The sequence below is a fragment of the Melanerpes formicivorus genome, unplaced genomic scaffold (assembly GCF_026170545.1).
Source record: "Melanerpes formicivorus ecotype bairdi unplaced genomic scaffold, bMelFor1.0.p_v2 SCAF_155, whole genome shotgun sequence".
Classification (NCBI taxonomy): domain Eukaryota; kingdom Metazoa; phylum Chordata; class Aves; order Piciformes; family Picidae; genus Melanerpes; species Melanerpes formicivorus.
The window spans coordinates 600,217-620,073 of record NW_027142507.1 but is presented as its reverse complement, the minus strand read 5'-3'; the positions used below and the strand labels follow the sequence as shown (position 1 = coordinate 620,073).

Genomic DNA, 19,857 nt, shown 5'->3' with positions numbered 1-19,857 from the left:
ATAGAGACCCAAACAGGCATCAACAGGACCCACTCTAAAGCCTGGGAGTGCTCTGACAGATCACAGCACCCCAGAACAACTCCCTGTAGCTGGAACCCTGCCTATGTGTGTGTCTGTGTCTGTGTGTCTGTCTGTATGTGTCTGTGTGTCTGTCTGTGTGTGTGTGTCTGTGTCTCTCTGTGTGCAGTCACGAATTCCAGACTGGCATTTCACTTGGGACTCCCTCTGCAAGTCCCTCTGCTCGGGCTGAGCCATGGTTTGTGTCGAGTCTCTCCAGCAGGATCAGTTACAACAGCCAGGATTTCAGTGAGCAGCCCCTCCCCAGACCAGTGACAGAGAGACAGCAGCAGGGAAGCTGCCTGGAAGCAAAGGTCAAGCACCAAACACAGGGAATTTTAAATTACAGAACCACAGAGCTGCCAGGGCTGGAAGGGAGCTCAAGGCTCAGCCAGCTCCAGCCCCCTGCCATGGGCAGGGACACCTCACACCACAGCAGGTTGCTCACAGCCACCTCCAGCCTGGCTGCAAACACCTCCAGGCAGGAGGCTTCCACCACCTCCCTGGGCAGCCTGTGCCAGGCTCTCACCACCCTCCTGGGCAACAACTTCTTCCTCACAGCCAATCTCCATCTCCCCACTCCTAGCTCTGCTCCATTCCCCCCCAGTCACTCCCTGACACCTTAAAATTACTGGGAGATGAGGAGTGTCCTGCTGGGTAAAGCTCATTAACGAGAAGCCAGAAGCACCGAAGCTCTGCTGCGTGGGGTGGATGCAGTCACTCGGCTGTGGGACTCTTCACACAACTCTCTGTGTGTGCCTGTGCTCTGCAAGCACAAAGGCACAGAAGTGAAACAAAGCCACTCAGGGCTGGGTATTGCACACTGCTCCTGCTCCAGTCAGAGAGTGGGTTGGGTTGGAAGGGATCTCCAAAGGACACCTGGTCCAGCGTCCCTGCAGCCAGCAGGGACATCCTGCACTGCACTGGGCACATCCCATCGTGACCTGCTCCTGGGAGTGAGGAGCTGGCTGTGCACTGGGTGGGTATGAAGGAAACAGACGAAGAGCACCGCTGTGAGAAGCAGGTTGTCTGCATGTCCTCCTCCCACACTTCCTATTTGAGCACAGGGAAATCCCATACAGAAGGTGACATTAGAATTCTGCTGCAGCCACCAGCTGAAGGCAGGAAATAGAAGTGATCAGCATCCTCCTCCATCTCCCACAGGCAGAGGGTCCCCTCCAGGAGAATTCTGCACCTCCTGGGCCCAGAGGGGACTCCAGGTGACTAATGGTGTTGGTAAATGGGTACCTTCATGGCAATGAGTCCACTTCCACCATCAGATATGCAGGCACAGCTCCAATGACTTCAATGGAAGTGGCATGGAGGTATCTGAAGGCAAAATTCAGCACTTTAGGTGACACTTCTAAAGATGGCCTCTTGTTTTTAAGGACAGATATGAAAGGATTAGGATACACCAGTCAGTGAGTGGAGCATCAAGCCTCAGGTATCTTAATCCTGTCATACATGCATGGGGTAGGCTGAGGTTATCAGCTCAGGAAGGGAGAACTGAGACCCCTTTAAAAACTCAGCCCTGCCTGTGGCTGGTGCATGGCTCACAGCTGCTCTAGCAAGGACCCTCTGCATCCTGTGAGTGGTGGTGCTGCCCCCTCCCAGGGGGACACACGGGCTGAGCCATGCAGGTGACAGAATGCTGCTCTGCCTGGCAAAGAACATTCTACACAGGATGCTGGCTTGGGGACTCTGCAGTCAAGGAGGGCTAAATGCTCAACCCTGTAGGCTGTAACTCCTGATTTTTATGTGGTGTTTAAATCCCTGACCTTAACAGCAGACCTACATCCTGCTGCTCATTGCCAGATCTCAGCATCTCCCCATGAGGCCTGTGCAAGGAAGCTGAATTCTCTGACAGAGACTCGGGGCTGTGCACAGAGCAAAGTGGAACTCAGCACCAAGGAGCTGGGGATGGGTTTCCAAGCAAGCAACTGTGAGGAATGCTAAACCTGCTCTGAAGAACACAACTCCTGTTCCATCCAGCTTTGCTCACCATGAGCACCTGAGCTGCATCTAGCTCAGCTCTGGGATGGACACTTCCATCTGCCTGGGATAGGCTTTGGCTGTTAAGCACAAGAAGCAGGAAGAGCTCTAAGGCAGGAGGGCAAAGCACCCTGGCAGGAGCTGTGCCACCACCACCCCATCACAGTGCTCTCTGCCACACAGCTGCTGCCACAGACAATGAAAGTTTGACATCACCAATGCTTGCTGAGCTCAAGCTGCCTCCCAGCAAAGCAGGGATCTGCTTCCTTCTGGACACCAGCATTCAGAGCGGCTTTGCTGGAGAGCTGCGCAGTAATTTCCAGGCTGGAGCAAGGTAATCCCAAGAAGTTTAAACTCCAGTGTGGTCCCAGAGCTCAGGATGTGGACATTCACCAGAGCTGCCTCCAGCCAGTGGTGCAGCTCCCACGAGAGTCAGGTGTGAAGGTACGTCACACCTTTGGTGGCAGAGCTGTGACTGCGACCTCTGCCAAGAGCTGCCGATTCAGATGTGAGATCAGTCATAGGATCACTTAGGTTGGGAAAGACCTCCAGGATCATGGAGTCCAACCATTAACCCTACTCCAGCAAGCCCAGCAGAAGTGAGTGAAAGAAGAGAGCTCCTTGAGCAGACTGTGTCTGTAAGGCCTGGGAGTTTGGAGCTCAGCTTTTCCGTGCTGCCAGCCCAGGTGGAGGTGGTGCCGGAGCGATGCACATGAACACTCAGGCCATGCAGGAGGGAGGAGGCACACATGCAAATGGAATCAAGATGTTGGACTGCACTTGCAGTGAAACACCTGCAAAGCAGGCTGACTGCTGTCATCCCAGGTGTGCTGGGGCTGGCTGGCTGGAGGCAGTGCTCTTCACAGCAGCCTGCGTGGTGCCAAGCCTTGGATGTGTGACTAACACTGAGCTGCCAACACATCAATGTTTTAACAGCTGCTGAGCTGCACAGCACAGGTCCTTCCCTGGTGCTCATGCAGCCTTGTCCTCCCAGCAAGCAGGCAGGAGACTGGGAGGGGAAACATCAGGGGCAGCTGCCCACCCACTGGCCAAAGGGATGTTCCACCCCATCCAGCACCACCCTCAGCAAGAGGACTGGTGGCAGTCTTTCTGAAGTGGCTGTTGCTCAGGGACTGGCTGGGCAGGGGTCTGCTGGTGGGAGGTGGTGAGAGACTGCCTTTGCATCCCCTGGGTGGGGTTGGTGGATTTTCCTTTTCCTTCATTTCTTTTCTCTGCACTTACTGAGCTGTCTTTGTCCTGGCCCATTAGTGCTCTTCCAGCTGTCTCCCTCGCCCCACGGTGAAGGGTGGAGGAAGTCAGCAGCTCTTGGGTGATTAGCTGCTGGTTCAGCCAACCCACCACACCAAGCTACCAAGAATCAGCTGCCCAGGGTAGTTCTGACTGGTCTTACATCAAACAAAGGTTCCCTCAGCTATCACTTCATTTATTGTTCAGCTCCCTGCTAAGTCCCAGCTGGCTGCCACTGTGAGTGAGATTCAAAGGAAGAAGGCTTGGTCCACAGAGATGAAGACCAGCTCCCATCCCATAGCAGGTCCACCAGCTCCTGCTGGGTCTCCTCCTCATGAAGACTGCAGCACTTGTGTTGCACAGATCTCACAGCATCTGGAGCTCCAGCTGCACAGCTGGGCTGCCAGCAGCCTCTGGCCAGGGGAGCAGGGGCACAGTCAGAGAGCAATGTCGCGCAAGCACTTGATGGAAGAGTGCTCTGGGAGGTCTTCCTCGAAGTAATGAGAAGCTTGCCAGGATGTCTTGTGACAAAGAAGCTTTGATCAGCATGAAGGGCAGCTCTGGGCACATATTTCCATGATTGGGGAAGAGTTTGGGGCCTTTCATTGGCAGGCTGTAGAATGCAGGCAGGAGCCCCAAGTGACCTGCCTCACACGTAGCTCCAGCACATAGCTCTGCAGTGGAAACTTAGAGTCACAGCAGTGTTTTGCTTGGGAAAGCCCTCTGAGATCATCCAGTCTGACCATCAACCCAGCACCCCCATGGCCACTAAACCATCTCCCACGCTGCCATGGCCACACACTTCTTGAACACCCCCAGGGATGGGGACTCCACCACCTCCCTGGGCAGCCTGTGCCAGTCCCTGGCCACTCTGGCAGGAAAGAAATTTCTCCTAACCTCCAACCTAAGCCTCCCCTGGCACAACCTCAGGCCATTTCCTCTCACCTGACACTAGGCAGAAGAGACTGATCTTTACAACCTCCTTTTAGGTATCCATCAAATAGGAAAGGACAAGAGAAATGTTGGCAAGGTGTGTAAATCTACACCTTTGTGCCTACAGAAGGAACAACACATTCTTAACATCAGAACCAAACACAGAGCCTGGCAGATACTGAGTTTCTCTGAGGTGAATGAGGTTTGGTGCTTCTGGAGCACTATCATTCCAAGCACACTGCTGGTGAAAAGGATCCTGACAGAAGTCATGAGAGCTGCACAGAGTCACAGCAGAGAACTCACACTGGTGCTGGAGCACAGTGAGGGATTGCAGACACAGGGCAGAGCCTCTCTGGGCTGTTTCTGCTCAGCCTTTAGGATGAGTTTGGCAATAGGCACACAGGTGGCAAACTTCATGGCTTTAAAAATCCACAGGGAGCTTTACTAAGAGATGGAAAACCACCACACCAAAATGCTGAGATCATGAGCAGATGAATGCTTGGAGATGCAAGCTTAGCTAGACTGAGAAATCAGTGTGCTGCTAAGGTACAGAACTTGCTACCACTCCTCTGCACAGAAAAGGTTCTCAGCTGCAATGTGCAGACAGTGAGGGTCTGAGCCTGCCCTGCAGCCCTGGTCCCTGGCCCTGACTAGAAGGTGCTGTGGCTCCTTAAAGCTTGGGTGCTTGGGTTTCCTTCCCATGGGAGCTGATAGAGCTCTGGACCTCCTCTCAGATCAGAACTGAGGCATGGCCAAGCCAGAGTGCCAAGCTGGGAAGCCAGCTGGGATCTCCTAGCACATGCAGAAGCAGGGTGGCCAGCTTGAGTTCAACAGCTCCCTCCAGGAGGAAGCCAATACAACCACCAGAACTAACTGATGCAACACTCAGCTCCACCTCAAAGAGCTTCAAGCAGAAGCTTGCATTTAGAAGCAAAGAGCAAGAAACCAAGCACATGCTTTTCAAATGCAAAGGAGAGCAAACCTCTGGGTTTGGGCAGCAGTCCAGGTTAGCATTCTGGTAATCTGCTGAGGGCTTCAGTGCAGCCTTCCCATTGGTGCAGTGGAACAGATGCTTGGGGGTTTGTGGCAGATTCATCTGGGGAGTGGTGTTCACACCAGCAGTATATCCTTTCCTTATACCTACATCTCTTGTCACCCCTGTGAGCCCTCCCAGTCCCCACCTCCCATTCACCTCCTGTCCAGCCTTTTCACCTCGTGCTCTGCCCTGGGAAAGCCACAGTTAACAGTGACTGCTGGTGGGAGTCAGCTCAGTGTAAGCTGTTCAGAGTCCCCCAGAACTGCCAGCACTCCACTTCTTCCTGCTCCTCTCACAGCTCTTTTCTTCCTCCAGGCTCCACCTGCACTTAGCTCCCTTGAGCCAGAGGAACCTGTGCATGTAAAGGTTCCATCATCTTCTGTACCCTCCCAAATCTTGGGCCAGGTCCATCCACAGCTTGTGGGAATGAGTCCTTTCACACACCTGCTGCAGGCATGGCCTGGTCTGTCTGTCTAAAGTGAAGTGATTCAGAGAAGCATCCACTGCAGCCCAAACCACAGGGCAAGGCATTCAGGAGGCCCTGGCATGATTGATTTGTTTTGTTCTGCTTGAAAGAAATGAAACACTGAAGAAATTCTTTGCCATCACAGACAAGATTTGTAACAGTCAACCATTTTAGCACTTTCCTAGGACACTCCATAGTACATCCTTAACATGGCAAAACCCTAGGCTCCTGGAATTGTTCAGGCTGGAAATCACCTTCCAGATGAACAACCTGTGATTGCTAGTCCCTGTATAGGAGATGATTTCCTTCTCACCAGTGCCATCAAGCACCCCCAGAGCTGGTGTGGCTGTGGGAGCCTGCAGGCAGTGGGACTGCTGCTGCATTTCCACCTAAGCAAGCAGGAATGGGGCAGGGGGATTCACCTTGCCAGGGAGCTGAGGAGTTGTAGGACATATTCTGATTGAGATCCAGCTCAGTTTGACTTTGACCCCCTCACCCCCACCCCAAACCTGTGTTCAGAGCAGCATTTCCCAAGCTGTGCCAGGCTCAAGAGGTCAGAGAAGGTTCATCTGTGCTGCAGTCTACACAGCTCAGTGGTTTGCTGTTACCATTAACAGGATTCATTCCCCCCCCCCCGCCATTTCTTTCTCTCCAAGCCTCATTGTGATTTGGGGATGATGCCTGCTCTCAGGAGAAACAAAGAAGAAGACTTCTCTGCGATGCTGTCTTGGCAGGGCCATGGTAGCCTGCCCTTCTCACACCGTGGCACTGCCTCAGGTGCCTGCTGCCTGGGCTCACTGCTGCCAGCACAGACAGGGAGGGCTCCCAGGAGGGTGAGCGCTGTGTGTCTGCCCCTAGAAACCTGCCTCACAGCATGGCAAACGTTCTGGCTGCCAAGGGCTGGGCAGCTCCTTCTCCAGAACTCTCTGCATACACAGGACAGTTTCTGGCTCTCCTCACATTCCTAAGCTCAGGGCTATTGTGGCAGTTGGAGGCTGTGCCTTTAAGAAGGGTCAGCTGCTGAAAGACTCTAGCTGAATGTTTTGGTGTGACAAGGAAAAGAAAGGTAGTTCTAGAGGATTTCCTTGGCAGGTCAGTGGAATGTGACTCTGAGTCTGTTTTAGCCCAGTCTGTTTGTCGGTCTGAACAGCTCTTCTCTTTCTGCTGTGCTGCCTGCAGCTGACCTTCAGCTAATGCGATAAGAAACTCATTCTTTTCCTTCCCTTCCCTTAACACACACTTTGAACCAGCAGAATTGCCCTTCATAATTCCTTTTCTCTCTAACCCTTTTTGGGGAAAGAGGAGGAAGGGGGAAAGGGGTTTGGGGGGCCCTCCTCTACCGGGGGTGAGGGTGGGGGCAGGTTTTCTGTGCTAGGTTCTTTCCTGTATATTTATGTATAGACTGTAAATACTGCACATACAGGAGCCTCAGCTTCTCACTACCACAGCTGTGAAGCATCCTGCCCAGATGTAAGAGCCACAGCTGCAGAGGTGCAGAGCTCAGGACTGCCTCAGCTAACATCTTAGTCTTTGTGTGAGGTTTAACTCAGCAGAGCAGCTTCTGAGCCACATGAAATCCCATGAGTGCTCCTCTTCAACCCAAACACGCTGCCTTTCAGGGGGAGAATCAGAAATCACAGGGGAAACCGTCTTCAGATTCCAGAGAGGGGCATCAGATAACTAATGGGCGTTTGGGAAACAGCCTCCTCATCCTTAAACACTGCCGGCAGAGTGACACCAGAGAGAGGGAGGGCAAGGGCAGTGCTTGGGAAACAACCCCCTCACCCATTAAACACTGCTCACCAACACAGTGACACCAAATACAGGGAGAGCAAGGGCAGTACCAACAGTTGTGAAAAAACAATGAGATAAATAGTTACCTTTTGTGGAAGAGTTAAAAGTCTCTTGCTCTTCAATGAATTAAATGCAGGGGGTGATGGAAACAGAAAAAGAAATCAGCAGATTGGAAGTTAGATAAAGGAAAAGTGTTAGAGGTGACAATGGCATGTCCAGCAGGCAGTGCCCCAGCAGTGGGGAAATCAAAATGACAAACCATGACAAAGAAAAAAGCCTATGACTGCTCCCCTCAAAATTAACAGGAACAATGAAGTGACTGAGAAGCAGATTGTGGACTCCTGGAGTGCTCCTCTGGAGCAGTACTGTCATACTTGGACACAGAAACGTTGCAGTCTCACTCTCACTCCTGAATCATGTAGCCCAGTTTTGGATCCAGAAGCCTTTGTTTTGAGTGCTACAAATGTGTTAGCTGTCAACTCAAACCCACAGCAGCCAATGGCTACTGGGCTGTTGAACATCAGCCTTTCAGGACAACACCAAAGGTCCTGAGGCTTGGACTCCTCTGCAAGGGTCAGCCAAGAAACTCTCTCCACCAGGAGTAAAGGTTCCACAAGCTGCCTCAGAACGTGCAGTGCCACCTCCCAATTTCCAAATCAAACCAGAAACATGGAGAAAACCCCAAAATGCTTCAAGTCTAACATCTGAAACCAAATGGACTGATTCTTTTGCCTCCCCAGCTTGATACTGATGGGTGAGGGGAAAGAAAGGCTTTAACTGACAGGGCTTGGCCTTGCCCGTGACCCGAGCCACGCTCTCACTGCGGTGGCATCCCAGCGAAGCTGTACACCACAGCTTTCACCACCCAGCCACTGGCTGGGTCCTGAGGATCTTGAACTGATTGGATCCTGACAGGCATTTGCAGCTCAGCTGTATCACTGGGCAAGGCACTGACTGTCTGTGTGAAATCCTGGTTCTTGGTTGTTAGACACTGGACACCCAAACAACTTCAGCCCTCTGGGCTGTGATTACCATTACAGGCCTGCAATTAACACAGATGAACTTTATACACCTGGTACCAGGAGAGTCTTGCCCACAGCTCTCCCTCAGCAGCACACACACACGCTTCACCCTGCACACAGGCTGTGTACAAACTCATGCAGCCTCCTCTGACACGGGATGGTGGTGCTGGGCACGCTCCTGCTTCTCTAAAGTCACTGCTCACAGCCTGCTGCTGCCCAGCAGCTGCCCCTGGAAGCACATCCAAGCACACTGGTTCAGGGATGCTCACTCTTGAGAGGTCAACAGGCTGCTGATTGTCACAAACCTTACTCTCATTACAGGACTCCTGGAACACAGAACTGCATTGGTGACGCTAGGAGAAAGAAATCATGCTGTGAAGAGCCACAGAGGAGCAGATACAGAGGGAGAGCTCTCAGAGATGATCTGCACACTGCTGACAATCACTGCACACTTCTCTTGCTGGTTCACACATTTCACAGTGCATGGGATGGTTTTTCTTACTCATTTGCTACATTTCCTAAGAGCACCCCCAATATTCATCAACTAAGCTAAAGACATGTGTAGAGAGATGCTGCAGGTCTTCAGGCTGTGCCCATTGCCTTCACGAGAACAGAGAGCACCCATCACACACGAGTGCAGACTGCCCCTCTCATACCATCTCCAAGCAAGAGCTCCTGTGATGCTTGACAGCTGCAGCCACAGAGGACAGGCTGAGTGAAGATCACAGAAGCATGCTTCATAGGTAAGGATCACTCCAGAACCATGCAACCACACAGCCAAGTTGTTGTGGTGGACACAGGATCCCCACAGCTCAGAATGATCTGCACAGCTCCACTTAAACAGGAGGGAAATACAAAAGGCACAGATGCAAAGCTGTGCCTGGCACACCACGACACCTTCAGAACACACCACTGCCCTTACCAGGGCTTAGAATGTCACTGCCTTAGCCACCCAGCCACACCACCTGCACGTTGCCAGGTCCTTTCATACAAGTAGCAGTGAAAACGAAGAACTAATGATAAAAAAGCAGCTGCTGAGAGCAGTGTAAGGCAGGGTGATGACTCTGAAGCACACCCAAGTGCACCACACGAGCTGGCAATGGCCAGAGGTCTCAGGAGCTTTACATCCCATCACATCCCATTGTGCCTTGCCCTCCAGAAATGCTGCTGCTGGGGCTGCAAAGGACAGAACACAGCCAGGTCTGCCTGGAACAGCACAGGGGGGCAGGTGAGAATCACAGGAGCTGAAACCCACAGAAGCCTACAGGCTCAGCTGTGGCCGTGCTCAGTCTCGTGTACTGCAGCACACAGACACGAGAACTGTTCCAAGTGACAACCACCACCTGCCCCCACTGCTGCTGCCCCCGCTGCTGCTGCCCCACTGCTGCTGCCCCCTTCAGAACACCAGCACCAAGAAGATTGCTTGCTTGCTTGCTGCTTCGAGGCTTTACTCTTTAAGTTGGACTTTTGTCCTCTACATTTAAGATTCCCCCCCCCCCCATTCCTGATCAGAAGCACCGATCCCATTTCTGTGACGCCACAGGGACCACCACTTTGGCCCTGTCTGTGAGAATCCCTCCCATGAGATGTTCTGACAAAGTCTGTTTGCTGAGGCCCTTTAGGAACTGCCTACACTTTATGGTCCTCACATTGCTGACCAGAGCAGAAGCCAAGAGGTCTGCTAGGGACAAGGAAACCACCACATCTGAAGCTCTGAAGCAGCCAGTGCCCAAATGGATGCACTGCCAGTCCTACAGGAAGGCTTATCAGCAGGGTATGAAGATATACAACTGAGAGAGACGGGCTCAGAGCTCAAACATGACGCTGTTCCCCACCATGACAACCACTGCAGTCTCTTGCTCCTTGGTTAACTCTCACTTGTTGCATAATGAGAGGTTTAAAGAGCAACAACATTATTTCACTGGATTTTTCTATGCCTCCTTACCATGCAGAATATGCAACACCCACCCACCCCACCCCCCCACCCCCGATCTACAGACATTCATTCAGTTATTTTTGGTCTTACAGCAAGCACTGTGAGTTGTCAGCCAGACAAGGACTCAGAGGAGTATCTGTTCAGATGTGTATGCAAGGCACTTGCCACACCAGAGTTTACACAGAGTACAGAAGGAGAGTTTTGCTCCAGCCATGACCCCTCATGGTGTATCCTACTGGAGTGCCTCCAGTCCCAGGACGCCAGGACCGACCACCACAGAGCAGCTTCATTTATCGAGTAAGAGATGGCATTCTGAAACACCCCCTGGAGCATCTGCACACTGCTCTAGGTTTTGCCATCACCCGCACCCAGCATGACTGTGAACTTCAACCACTAAGGACACAATTCACTCCCCAGCACAGCTAATGAACAGCTTTCACAGACCTCGATATGCTTTGGATTAGAGTCAGATTGCCTCTAGTGGCTGCATGTGACCCTGGTCCTCATCAGGCAGGGGTCAAAGAGGTGAAACTGCCATTTGCATTTGATACTGTGACTCAGAGCAAAGACAGTGGTCCCACAGCCTCACTGGATGCCATCCCCTGCAGTGGTGTAAAGTCTATGCACACTCTCAGCTCTGTGTCAGAAGATGTTGGCAAAAGGGTTCAGAAACATTCCACAGGCTCTGTCTCACTGAATGCTTCTCCGCAGGAGTCACCCCCAGGAACAAAGCATCACACACGGCTGAAGGCAGAGACCCTCCCCTCCAAAGGCCCAGCCGGGCCCTGAGCCAAAGCCAAAGTGCTGTGCAGAGAGGCCAGACCCTTTGGCTCCCGCTCCCCGGGCCCCAGGACATGGTGCCGACGGAGGCAGGACGGTGCCTGGCAGAGGCAGGACGGTGCCCGGCGGAGGCAGGATGGTGCCCGGCGGAGGGAAGGGCACCGCACATCCTGCCGGGGCGTTCGGTGCATGAGACGCAAGCACATCAGCGACAGGGGGCCACGGGAGCTCAGGGAAGCAGCTGCACTTCACAGCTGCCCACAGCTGCGCTTCAGAGCTGCCCACAGCTGCGCTTCACAGCTGCCCACAGCTGCGCTTCAGAGCTGCCCACAGCTGCACTTCAGAGCTGCCCACAGCTACATTTCACAGCTGCCCACAGCTGCGCTTCACAGCTGCCCACAGCTACACTTCAGAGCTGCCCACAGCTGCGCTTCACAGCTGCCCACAGCTGCGCTTCACAGCTGCCCACAGCTACACTTCAGAGCTGCCCACAGCTGCGCTTCACAGCTGCCCACCGCTGCACTTAGCTGCCACAGCAGCAACAGCTTGCTGCACCTAGCGTGGCCTCAGCCTTCTGCTCAACTTCCATTTCCCCTGTCCTCTTCCACACAGGTCCCATCCCCACTCCTCTTCAGGGCACATTTCATACTTGTTCCCGGTGCCTCTGGCAAGCTCCACGCCAGCACTGTGCTCTCAGCACACCCAGGACCAGGACCAGCAGAGAGGTGACAGGTAAGTATGCAAAGGAAAGCCCACCTGACTGAAATGAAAGCTGGTTGCACCACGCTCTGAAATGGCAAACACAGGAGAAGGCTGAAACTCAGCACTTGTTGCACGTCCCTAGGAAGCCCCCAGCCTACTAATATGCAGAAACAGAAACTGTGAGAGTAGTTTGCAAAGGGTTTAAATGCTGGTTTAGTCCTAGGTTCACTACAGCACAGAATCAGAGGGCTGGAAGGCAAAGGTCCCACTTGGGTGAGGATCTGGACCGTTCAGCATCGACACATGCCTAAAACACAAATGCAGAGTTGATAGGTATGAAGTGGAGGTGCAGTGTGCCAGCACAGCTCAAACCCAGAAACCTCATCCCAAGTGCTTGCACGTTAATGGAGGCCATCACACAGACACCCCTGTGGCAATGCAGCGTGGTCAGAGGGCCATGGCCAGCAGCATCACCTATTCAGGAAAGCAACCTGCCCACAGCTCTACCGAGCACCACAGTCTTTCATTACTAGAAGCACTTCCATGTAGAAGAGAGGCCTTGCAGCACGTGGCCAGCACAGCTGCCCCTTGCAGTCACTGAGCACACAGCCTTTGAAACACAGAAGAGAATCTGGATGTGCAAATCTTATCCACTGGGCCACGCCGCTGCAGCATAACAGCTCAGACTCTGTGCAGCATGGCGCTGGACAAGGGAACAGCAATCTTCATCCTGTGTCACAGGAGGATGGAAAAGAGATACTCCACAACCAGGAGCTCTAGGTTGGTAGCTGTTGTTTGTTTCAGCACACAGCAGCACTCCTTGCCTGCTTGTTTGCTTCTCAGGAGAGAAGGAGCTGATGCCCTGTGCGCTCCTGTTTCCCATGGTGACCATTTGCTCATTCACTGAACTCCAGAAGCAAGGCAGGTTTGAGATGTTTATTCTTGGTCTCTGTTAGTGATGCACAACCATTAATAGAAAGCATGAGGTAAGAAAGGAGTCAGGCTGTGAAAGCACCACCAGCAGCTTTGCCCCTGGCTTCTTTAGCGGACCACCAAGGTGTGTGTTGGAAAGCAGCACACGACTCTAAGAGCAGAGAAACACCCAAGGGTGCTAGAGAACGAAGGCATTGACCCAGGGGTAGTAATCCTCTGGCCAAACTCTCCTGGGTCTCCCACACCACAAATGTGCTTTCATGCTCTTCTGCTGCTGTATTGTAGAGTGATAGCATTGAACACATGGTTATCAAAGCAGACTTTAGGCAAAGAAAGGTAAGAAATGAAAGAGTCTGAGCTGCCAGGAGCTCATGGTTTGATACCTTGCTCTATACTGCCACTCCTTACAGGAACCTGCGGGAGCTGCCTTCCCCTGCGGCTGCTGAAGGCTGTGTCTGCAGGAGGGGACTGCGAGGGACTTCCTTGGTGGTGTATTCTGCAAAGGAAAGTGAGACACGAGGGAAATCACTCAAATGCAGAGGGGTTTCTGTCCTAAACACACACTGAGTGCTGAACGCTGAAGATGAGTTTGAGGAAGGCTGCGCTGGGTGTACACCATGGGCACACACACAGGGCTGGGCACACACACAGGGCTGGGCACCTAGGGGACCTCAAAGGCCTCACACTTAATTTCTCTAACTACTGCAGCTGTGCAGAAATATTTGCCTGAGCCTTGCTGCTGGGGTCTGCTCCTAAACACTGTGCCAGGCAAAACCCACTGACTGGAAAGGAGCTCCCTAGGAATGATTCATGGTCATGCCCTGGGGCAGGAGGGCAACCCCAAATCCACCTCCATGCTTGGTTAACCTTCTACACTTTATTTCTAGCCTGTTGTATGGGATGGAGAATATTTTCTCCTTTATTTATAATCTTTGTATTTTATTTATAATCTTTATGATTTGCAACCTTTTTGTTTTGTTACCTTCACATTTGCTGCCTTTATGATTTATTTGTAACTTTCCTATTTTATTTGCAACCTTTCTATTTGTTAACTTCTGTGCAGATGCAGTAACTGCACAAGGCCACAGAAAGCTGGACAGCAAGTGAGCTCTCAGTGTGCACTTGCAGCCCAGAAAGCCAACCAGAGCCTGGGCTGCAGCAGGAGAAGTGTGGCTAGCAGGTCGAGGGAGGTGATTCTCCCCCTCTACTCAGCTCTGGTGAGACCCCACCTGGAGTCCTGCCTCCAGCTCTGGAGCCCCTATTGCAAGAGGGATCTGGAGGGGCTGGAAGGTGTCCAGAGCAGGGCCAGGAGGATGAGCAGAGGGCTGGAGCTGCTCTGCTGTGAGGACAGACTGAAGGAGTTGGGGCTGTTCAGTCTGGAGAAGAGAAGGCTCCCAGGTGACCTCATTGTGGCCTTCCAGGATCTGCAGGGGGCTACAGGAAGGCTGGGGAGGGACTGCTCAGGATCTCAGGCAGTGATAGGACTAGGGGGAATGGAATGAAGCTGGAGGTGGGGAGATTCAGGCTGGAGGGGAGGAGGAAGTTCTTCCCCATGAGAGTGGTGAAGCCCTGGAATGGGTTGTCCAGGGAGGTGGTTGGGGCTCTGTCCCTGGAGGTGTTTAAGGCCAGGCTGGCTGAGGCTCTGGCCAGGCTGATCTAGTGTGGGGTGTCCCTGCCCATGGCAGGGGGGTTGGAATTGGCTGATCCTTGTGGTCCCTTCCAACCCTGACTGATACCAGGATACTATGATACCAAGTGCCTGGCCTCTAGGCATGGTATTGAGGTGCCACAGAGTGAGAGCATTTTTCCTCTGGATGACCACAGGTACTCTACACCTTTCAGCCATCCTGCAGGATCCCTTCAGGCAGCTCTGAGGTCCCCCTGGAGTCTTCTCCAGGCTGAACCCCCCCAGCTTCCTCAGCCTATCACTGTGTATCTACTACCCCAAGGTGTCAAAGAGATACTCTGCAGGGTTAAGTGAATGCTTTGTGGGGGTGGTGCTGGGTAGCCGAGTGCCTTTCTCCCAGCCTGGCAGCTGTCTGCACAGCAGGGCACGTCCTGGGCAGCGCTCAGCAAAAATGCTTGGGTGATATCCATGTGGACACAGAACGAAACAGCAGTGGAAGGCCAGAGCACAGCCAGCTCTACTCTCACACTGCAGAGCTGCTCCAATTCAACAGCAGGAACTACCACTGGGATGGTGAAGAGGGGGCACAGAGGATATGGGAGCAGTGCCACGGTGAGCGCAACACAGCCAGCAGTGCTGATCAGAGAGATACAATGATGACAGATTCAGCTCAGTCCATGACAGTAACACTGCAGATGACAACAACATAGCTCTTGGTACTGCCACAGGTGCTCCACTGCAGAAGTCACCTCAGAGGCAGATGCCAAAAGCTGCCACCAGGCTGACTGCCAGAGCTCACCCGTCAGCAAGCCTACCTTTCTGTTTCAGCCGCGGAGCCTTTCCTGGTTTGCTTTTGGCTGCTGTATCTTTCCGCCTTCCTGGGCTGCCTGTGAAATGACACATCAGAGAAGGCATGAACCAAGGGCAATACAGAGGCAGGAAGATGATCTACTCATGTGCTATAAAGGTAGTAACAGAAAGGGTTGGCAGATGGAGAAGTGACACTATGGTCATGGACAGGTTTGGTGAACTGGAGAGTTAAGATCAGCTTTGATTGAGGGTGATGATGATGCAGAAGTTATGTGGTACCAAAAGAGGGGAGGTAACACCAATCCTGATTCACAGCCTGCATCTGATCAGAAGCAATACCCTCTCGTGGGACTTGCACTCATAACAGCATGGCAAAGAAATGCAGAGGAGACAGAAGCAAGTTAATTTATCAGAGACATCTTGAGTCATTAATCAGAAGGGAAAAACAAATACTGCAGCAAGCACTGTTCAAATATAACCCTTAAAAATGGCTTTAACACCTAAGTTTGGAAAGCAAAAGCAGTGCTGCACCAGCTCAGATCTCAACAGTGCTGTCAGAGGCCTAATACAAACCTGCCTGTTACAGACTCTCATCATGTGCAAGCTTGCTACAGCAGAGGAATGGCTCCAAACAACTCCACTGACTTTTGCTCTGCTCAGCACAAAAAAGTCTGAAGTTTATTACATTCCTTGGCTCCTTCCTTGCAGGAACAGTTCATGGAATTGATCTGAGAAGTGGGTAGTGAGGCATTGGCTACCCCTGGCAGTCTGAGCAGTTTCTTTGATAGGAGACAAGGGCAACGAGGAGTGATGTGATGAAATAAAGGTAAGAATAAAGGGAAAGCATCTTTCACCATTGTGTTCCAGCACTAGATAGGCAGACAGATAGGCAGAGAGGAGATAGAGATGATGATAGGTAGGTAGGTAGGTAGGTAGGTAGATAGATAGATAGATAGATAGACAGATAGATGATAGATAAAGTGACAGAGATAGAGATAGAGATAGAGACAGAGGTAGAGATAGAGATAGAGGTAGAGATAGAGATAGAGGTAGAGGTAGAGATAGAGATAGAGATAGAGATAGAGATAGAGATAGAGATAGAGATAGAGATAGAGATAGAGATAGAGATAGAGATAGAGGTAGAGGTAGAGATAGATAGGCATAGAGATATAGAGACAAAGAGATAGAGACCCAGATACATAGCTAGAGATATAACTAAAACCTCTGCAAGTCTTGTGTGCTCAAACCTTTTTCCTTTCTACCCACAGTCATGTGAGGAGATTCAAATTAGGGTTTACCATGTTGAACCTCTGATAACTTTTTTTATCCCTAATGAAATGTGCCTGGAGTGTGTCAGGAATGGTCAGACCCACGGGGTGAAGGTTCTCCACTGGCGGCCCAGGCATGTTCACCAACCCTAACCTGCTTCTCACAGCGGTCAGAAGCATGGATAGAAACTTGGACTGATACAGCTGATGCAGTTCATACAGGAAGCTACAAAATAATTGCTGTGGGCAAAACAGATAGATTAAAACAATATTTTCCTTTTAAACTGTGTGGCATTTCACCCAATGGCTGAACTGGGAAGTACCTGAGCAGCTGGAACACCAAATTACACCCCAAGAACTTAATCAGAGTGGACTTTGATAACCTGGCTTGTTCTGTTCTGTTCTGTTCTGTTCTATTCTATTCTATTCTATTCTATTCTATTCTATTCTATTCTAAACTTCATGACTTGCATCCACTGCAGCATTTGCTGGGCCTTCTCCTGTGGCAGCATGCTCCACACCAAGCACGGCCCTGCAGCAAGGCAGACCTGGCTTTGTGCACGAGCAGAGCTCATTCCCTGATGCTTTCCAGGCTCCTGTGCTCCCTTACTACACAGCCTTGGACTGCAAACATGAACATCCTCTTCCTCCTCAAGCCATTTCCCCAGAGTCCTTTTTTCAGTACTTCCATTTTTGTTTTGTCTTTAGCAGGACAAACACAAGGTGGGGGCACAGAGGGAAGCACAACAATGCTGCAGCTTTAGCTGCAGCTGAAGGCTCACAAAGAATTTCAAGCCATGGTTAGAACCCCTGGATGCAGCAGAATTCTGTCCTCCTCCGTTTCTGTTTGCTGGGGTCTGGGACTCATTTGCCTCCTGAACCTTTGGTGAGTTGCTTTGACTGGGACCTGATCTGCTGTGGAGGAAAAGCTGACTTAGGGACTAGGATGGCAAAGCTGAGAGCAGGAGATGCTTTGCTGTGCAGAGTGACCAAGTGACATACAGCACTGGCAAGCTGAGTATCCTCTTTGTGAGCAACAGGCACTAGAAATGTGCTCAGAATCACAACTTCCTTCCTGTGTGCTGCTCCGGCAGCACTGGCAGTGCTGGCGTAGCCTGGGCACAGGGTGGGCATTGGCAGGGGCCTATTTAGGCCTCATTTCACCCTCACATACCATGTACAGAGAGTACTGGGGATAAGAACACTCAGGTCAGGCTCAGATTTACCTCCTAAATGTACAACCCGTGCACAAAGACACTTGCACATAAAAGGAGGGAAAAGCTAAAGGTGTGGGAGGGTTATGCAGAGCATGTGAAGGACACAAGATCCCCAGCACCTCGTTTACTTGGAACTAGGATGTGAGGAAATAAGGATGCCTCTGTGCTGCTCCAGGTCTGGCACTTGGGTGGTCTACACTGTCCTGCTTTGGAATGCAAGAGGCCAGCATCCTTGTTCTTCAGGAAGTGTGGGGACATGGATGTGGACAGGGACAAAGTGAGCAGCAACAGAGAGATGGTCACGTGCAGGGAAGGTGAAGACATGCAGTCAGACACATCACCCAAGAGCTCTAGGGCAGGGTCTGCTGAGGAAGGCTCTCCTCTCCTTTCCCTTGCCACTGAGTCCACCCAGACCATTCAAGGCCACTTTGGGTATAGAATCAACAATCCAAGGTGCAATAAAGAATGGAAGCCACAAGAGCATTTTGTGAAACCACCATGCTCCAACCTCCTGCCAGGCAGCTGTAGAGAGCAAGAAGGTCTCCACTCAGCTTCCTGTCCTCCAGAGATCCAGGCCAAATGTCTCTGCCAGTGGCAGTGCACAGCACACCTCAAGTCCTCTCCATGAAGAGACCAGAAGGGCACTTGCCCTACAACTTGCCTCAAGATGACTTTTGGCCAGCAATTCTCATGGATCATAGAACCACAGAACAGCCTAGGCTGGAAGAGACCTCAGAGATCATCTGCTCCAAGCCCCTGCCACGGGCAGGGACACCTCTCAACCAGCCCAGGTTGCTCAAGGCCCCATCCAACCTGGCCTTGAACACCTCCAGGGAGGAGGCAGCCACAGCCTCTCTGGACAGCCCATTCCAGAGTCCTGCCACCCTCCTAGGGAAGAATTTCCTCCTAAGATCCAACCTGAACCTATTCTCCTTCACTTTAAATCCAATTCCCCTTGGCCCAGCTGTGGGCACTCTTGTAAAAGGTCTCTCTGCAGCCTTCCTGGAGGATGACTTCAAGTACTGGAAGGCTGCTCTAAGGTCCCCCTGGAGCCTTCTCTTCTGCCAAGACCTCTGCTGGCATTGCTGTTATGAATAAATGCACAACTATAAATCATAGGGTGAGAAAACCACCCAGGTTGGGAGGCACCTCCAAGGCTCAGCCAGCCCAAGGCCTCTGCACCCAGCAGGGACAGCCCCAACTCCAGCAGCTTGCCCACAGCCCTCTCCAGCCTCCCCTTCAACAGCTCCAGGCAGGGAGCCTCAACCACCTCCCTGGGCAACCTGGGCCAGGCTTCCACCACCCTCCTGCTGCACAACTTCTTCCTCACCTCCAAGCTCAAGCTGCTCTGCTCTGCTCTGCAGCCCTTGGCCCTGCTGCTGGCCCTGCAGGCCTTTGCCAACAGTCTCTCTGCAGCCTTCTTGCAGCCCCTTCAGCTCCTGGCAGGCTGCTCTGAGCTCTGCCTGCAGCCTTCTCTTCTCCAGGCTGCACACCCCCAGCTCCCTCAGCCTGGCCTGGCAGCAGAGCTGCTCCAAGCCCCTCAGCATTCTCCTGGCCTCCTCTGCAGCCTCTCCCTCAGCTCCAGGTCCTTGCTGTGCTGAGGGCTCCAGAGCTGGTGTCTATGTATAAAAGTGTTTCAGAAATGAATGTAAATTGTCCAAATTAGCAATGATGCACGAGGAATCTGCTTAAGGAATGCATTCAGGAACAGATCTTGATTGCACCCCATATGCAAATTGGGACAATTTGTGAGCCAGATCTGAAATGTACTCAAAAGAAAAACAAGATGACATCTGTCAGAGTCAATTAATCTGTGCAAATGTGATTTGGCAGCTGTGAAAAGCAGTTAGTTAGCTACCCCTGCTGATCCATCACACTCATCCCCTGACACCCACAGCAGCATCTGTCAGATCCACACAAACACACAGCATCACAGAGAGCACTGGGTTGGAAGGGACCTCCAGAAGCCATCTAGACCAGCTTGCCCTGCAAGGACGTCCCCAGCCAGACATCGGAATCACCTCCCAAGGCAAGCA

The 19,857-nt window shown here is 52.1% G+C and overlaps 1 protein-coding gene across 28 annotated transcripts in view; it reads right to left on the bottom strand.

The window, feature by feature from the left end:
* The window catches only part of RIMS1 (regulating synaptic membrane exocytosis 1), a 286,098-nt gene that overhangs the window by 60,004 nt on the left and 206,237 nt on the right, over positions 1 to 19,857 (bottom strand). For 16 of the 28 annotated variants that reach the window (XM_068168700.1, XM_068168703.1, XM_068168711.1 and 13 more), the window contains 2 exons: positions 15,342 to 15,413; positions 13,283 to 13,395 (listed from right to left, as the gene is read on the bottom strand). In XM_068168700.1, coding sequence (XP_068024801.1) covers positions 13,283 to 13,395; positions 15,342 to 15,413 — 185 coding nt within the window. Of the gene's footprint in view, positions 1 to 1,305; positions 1,517 to 7,612; positions 7,643 to 13,282; positions 13,396 to 15,341; positions 15,414 to 16,758; positions 16,800 to 19,857 lie in introns of those variants that run through there. The other 12 variants (XM_068168690.1, XM_068168691.1, XM_068168698.1 and 9 more) reach the window with 3 other exon arrangements.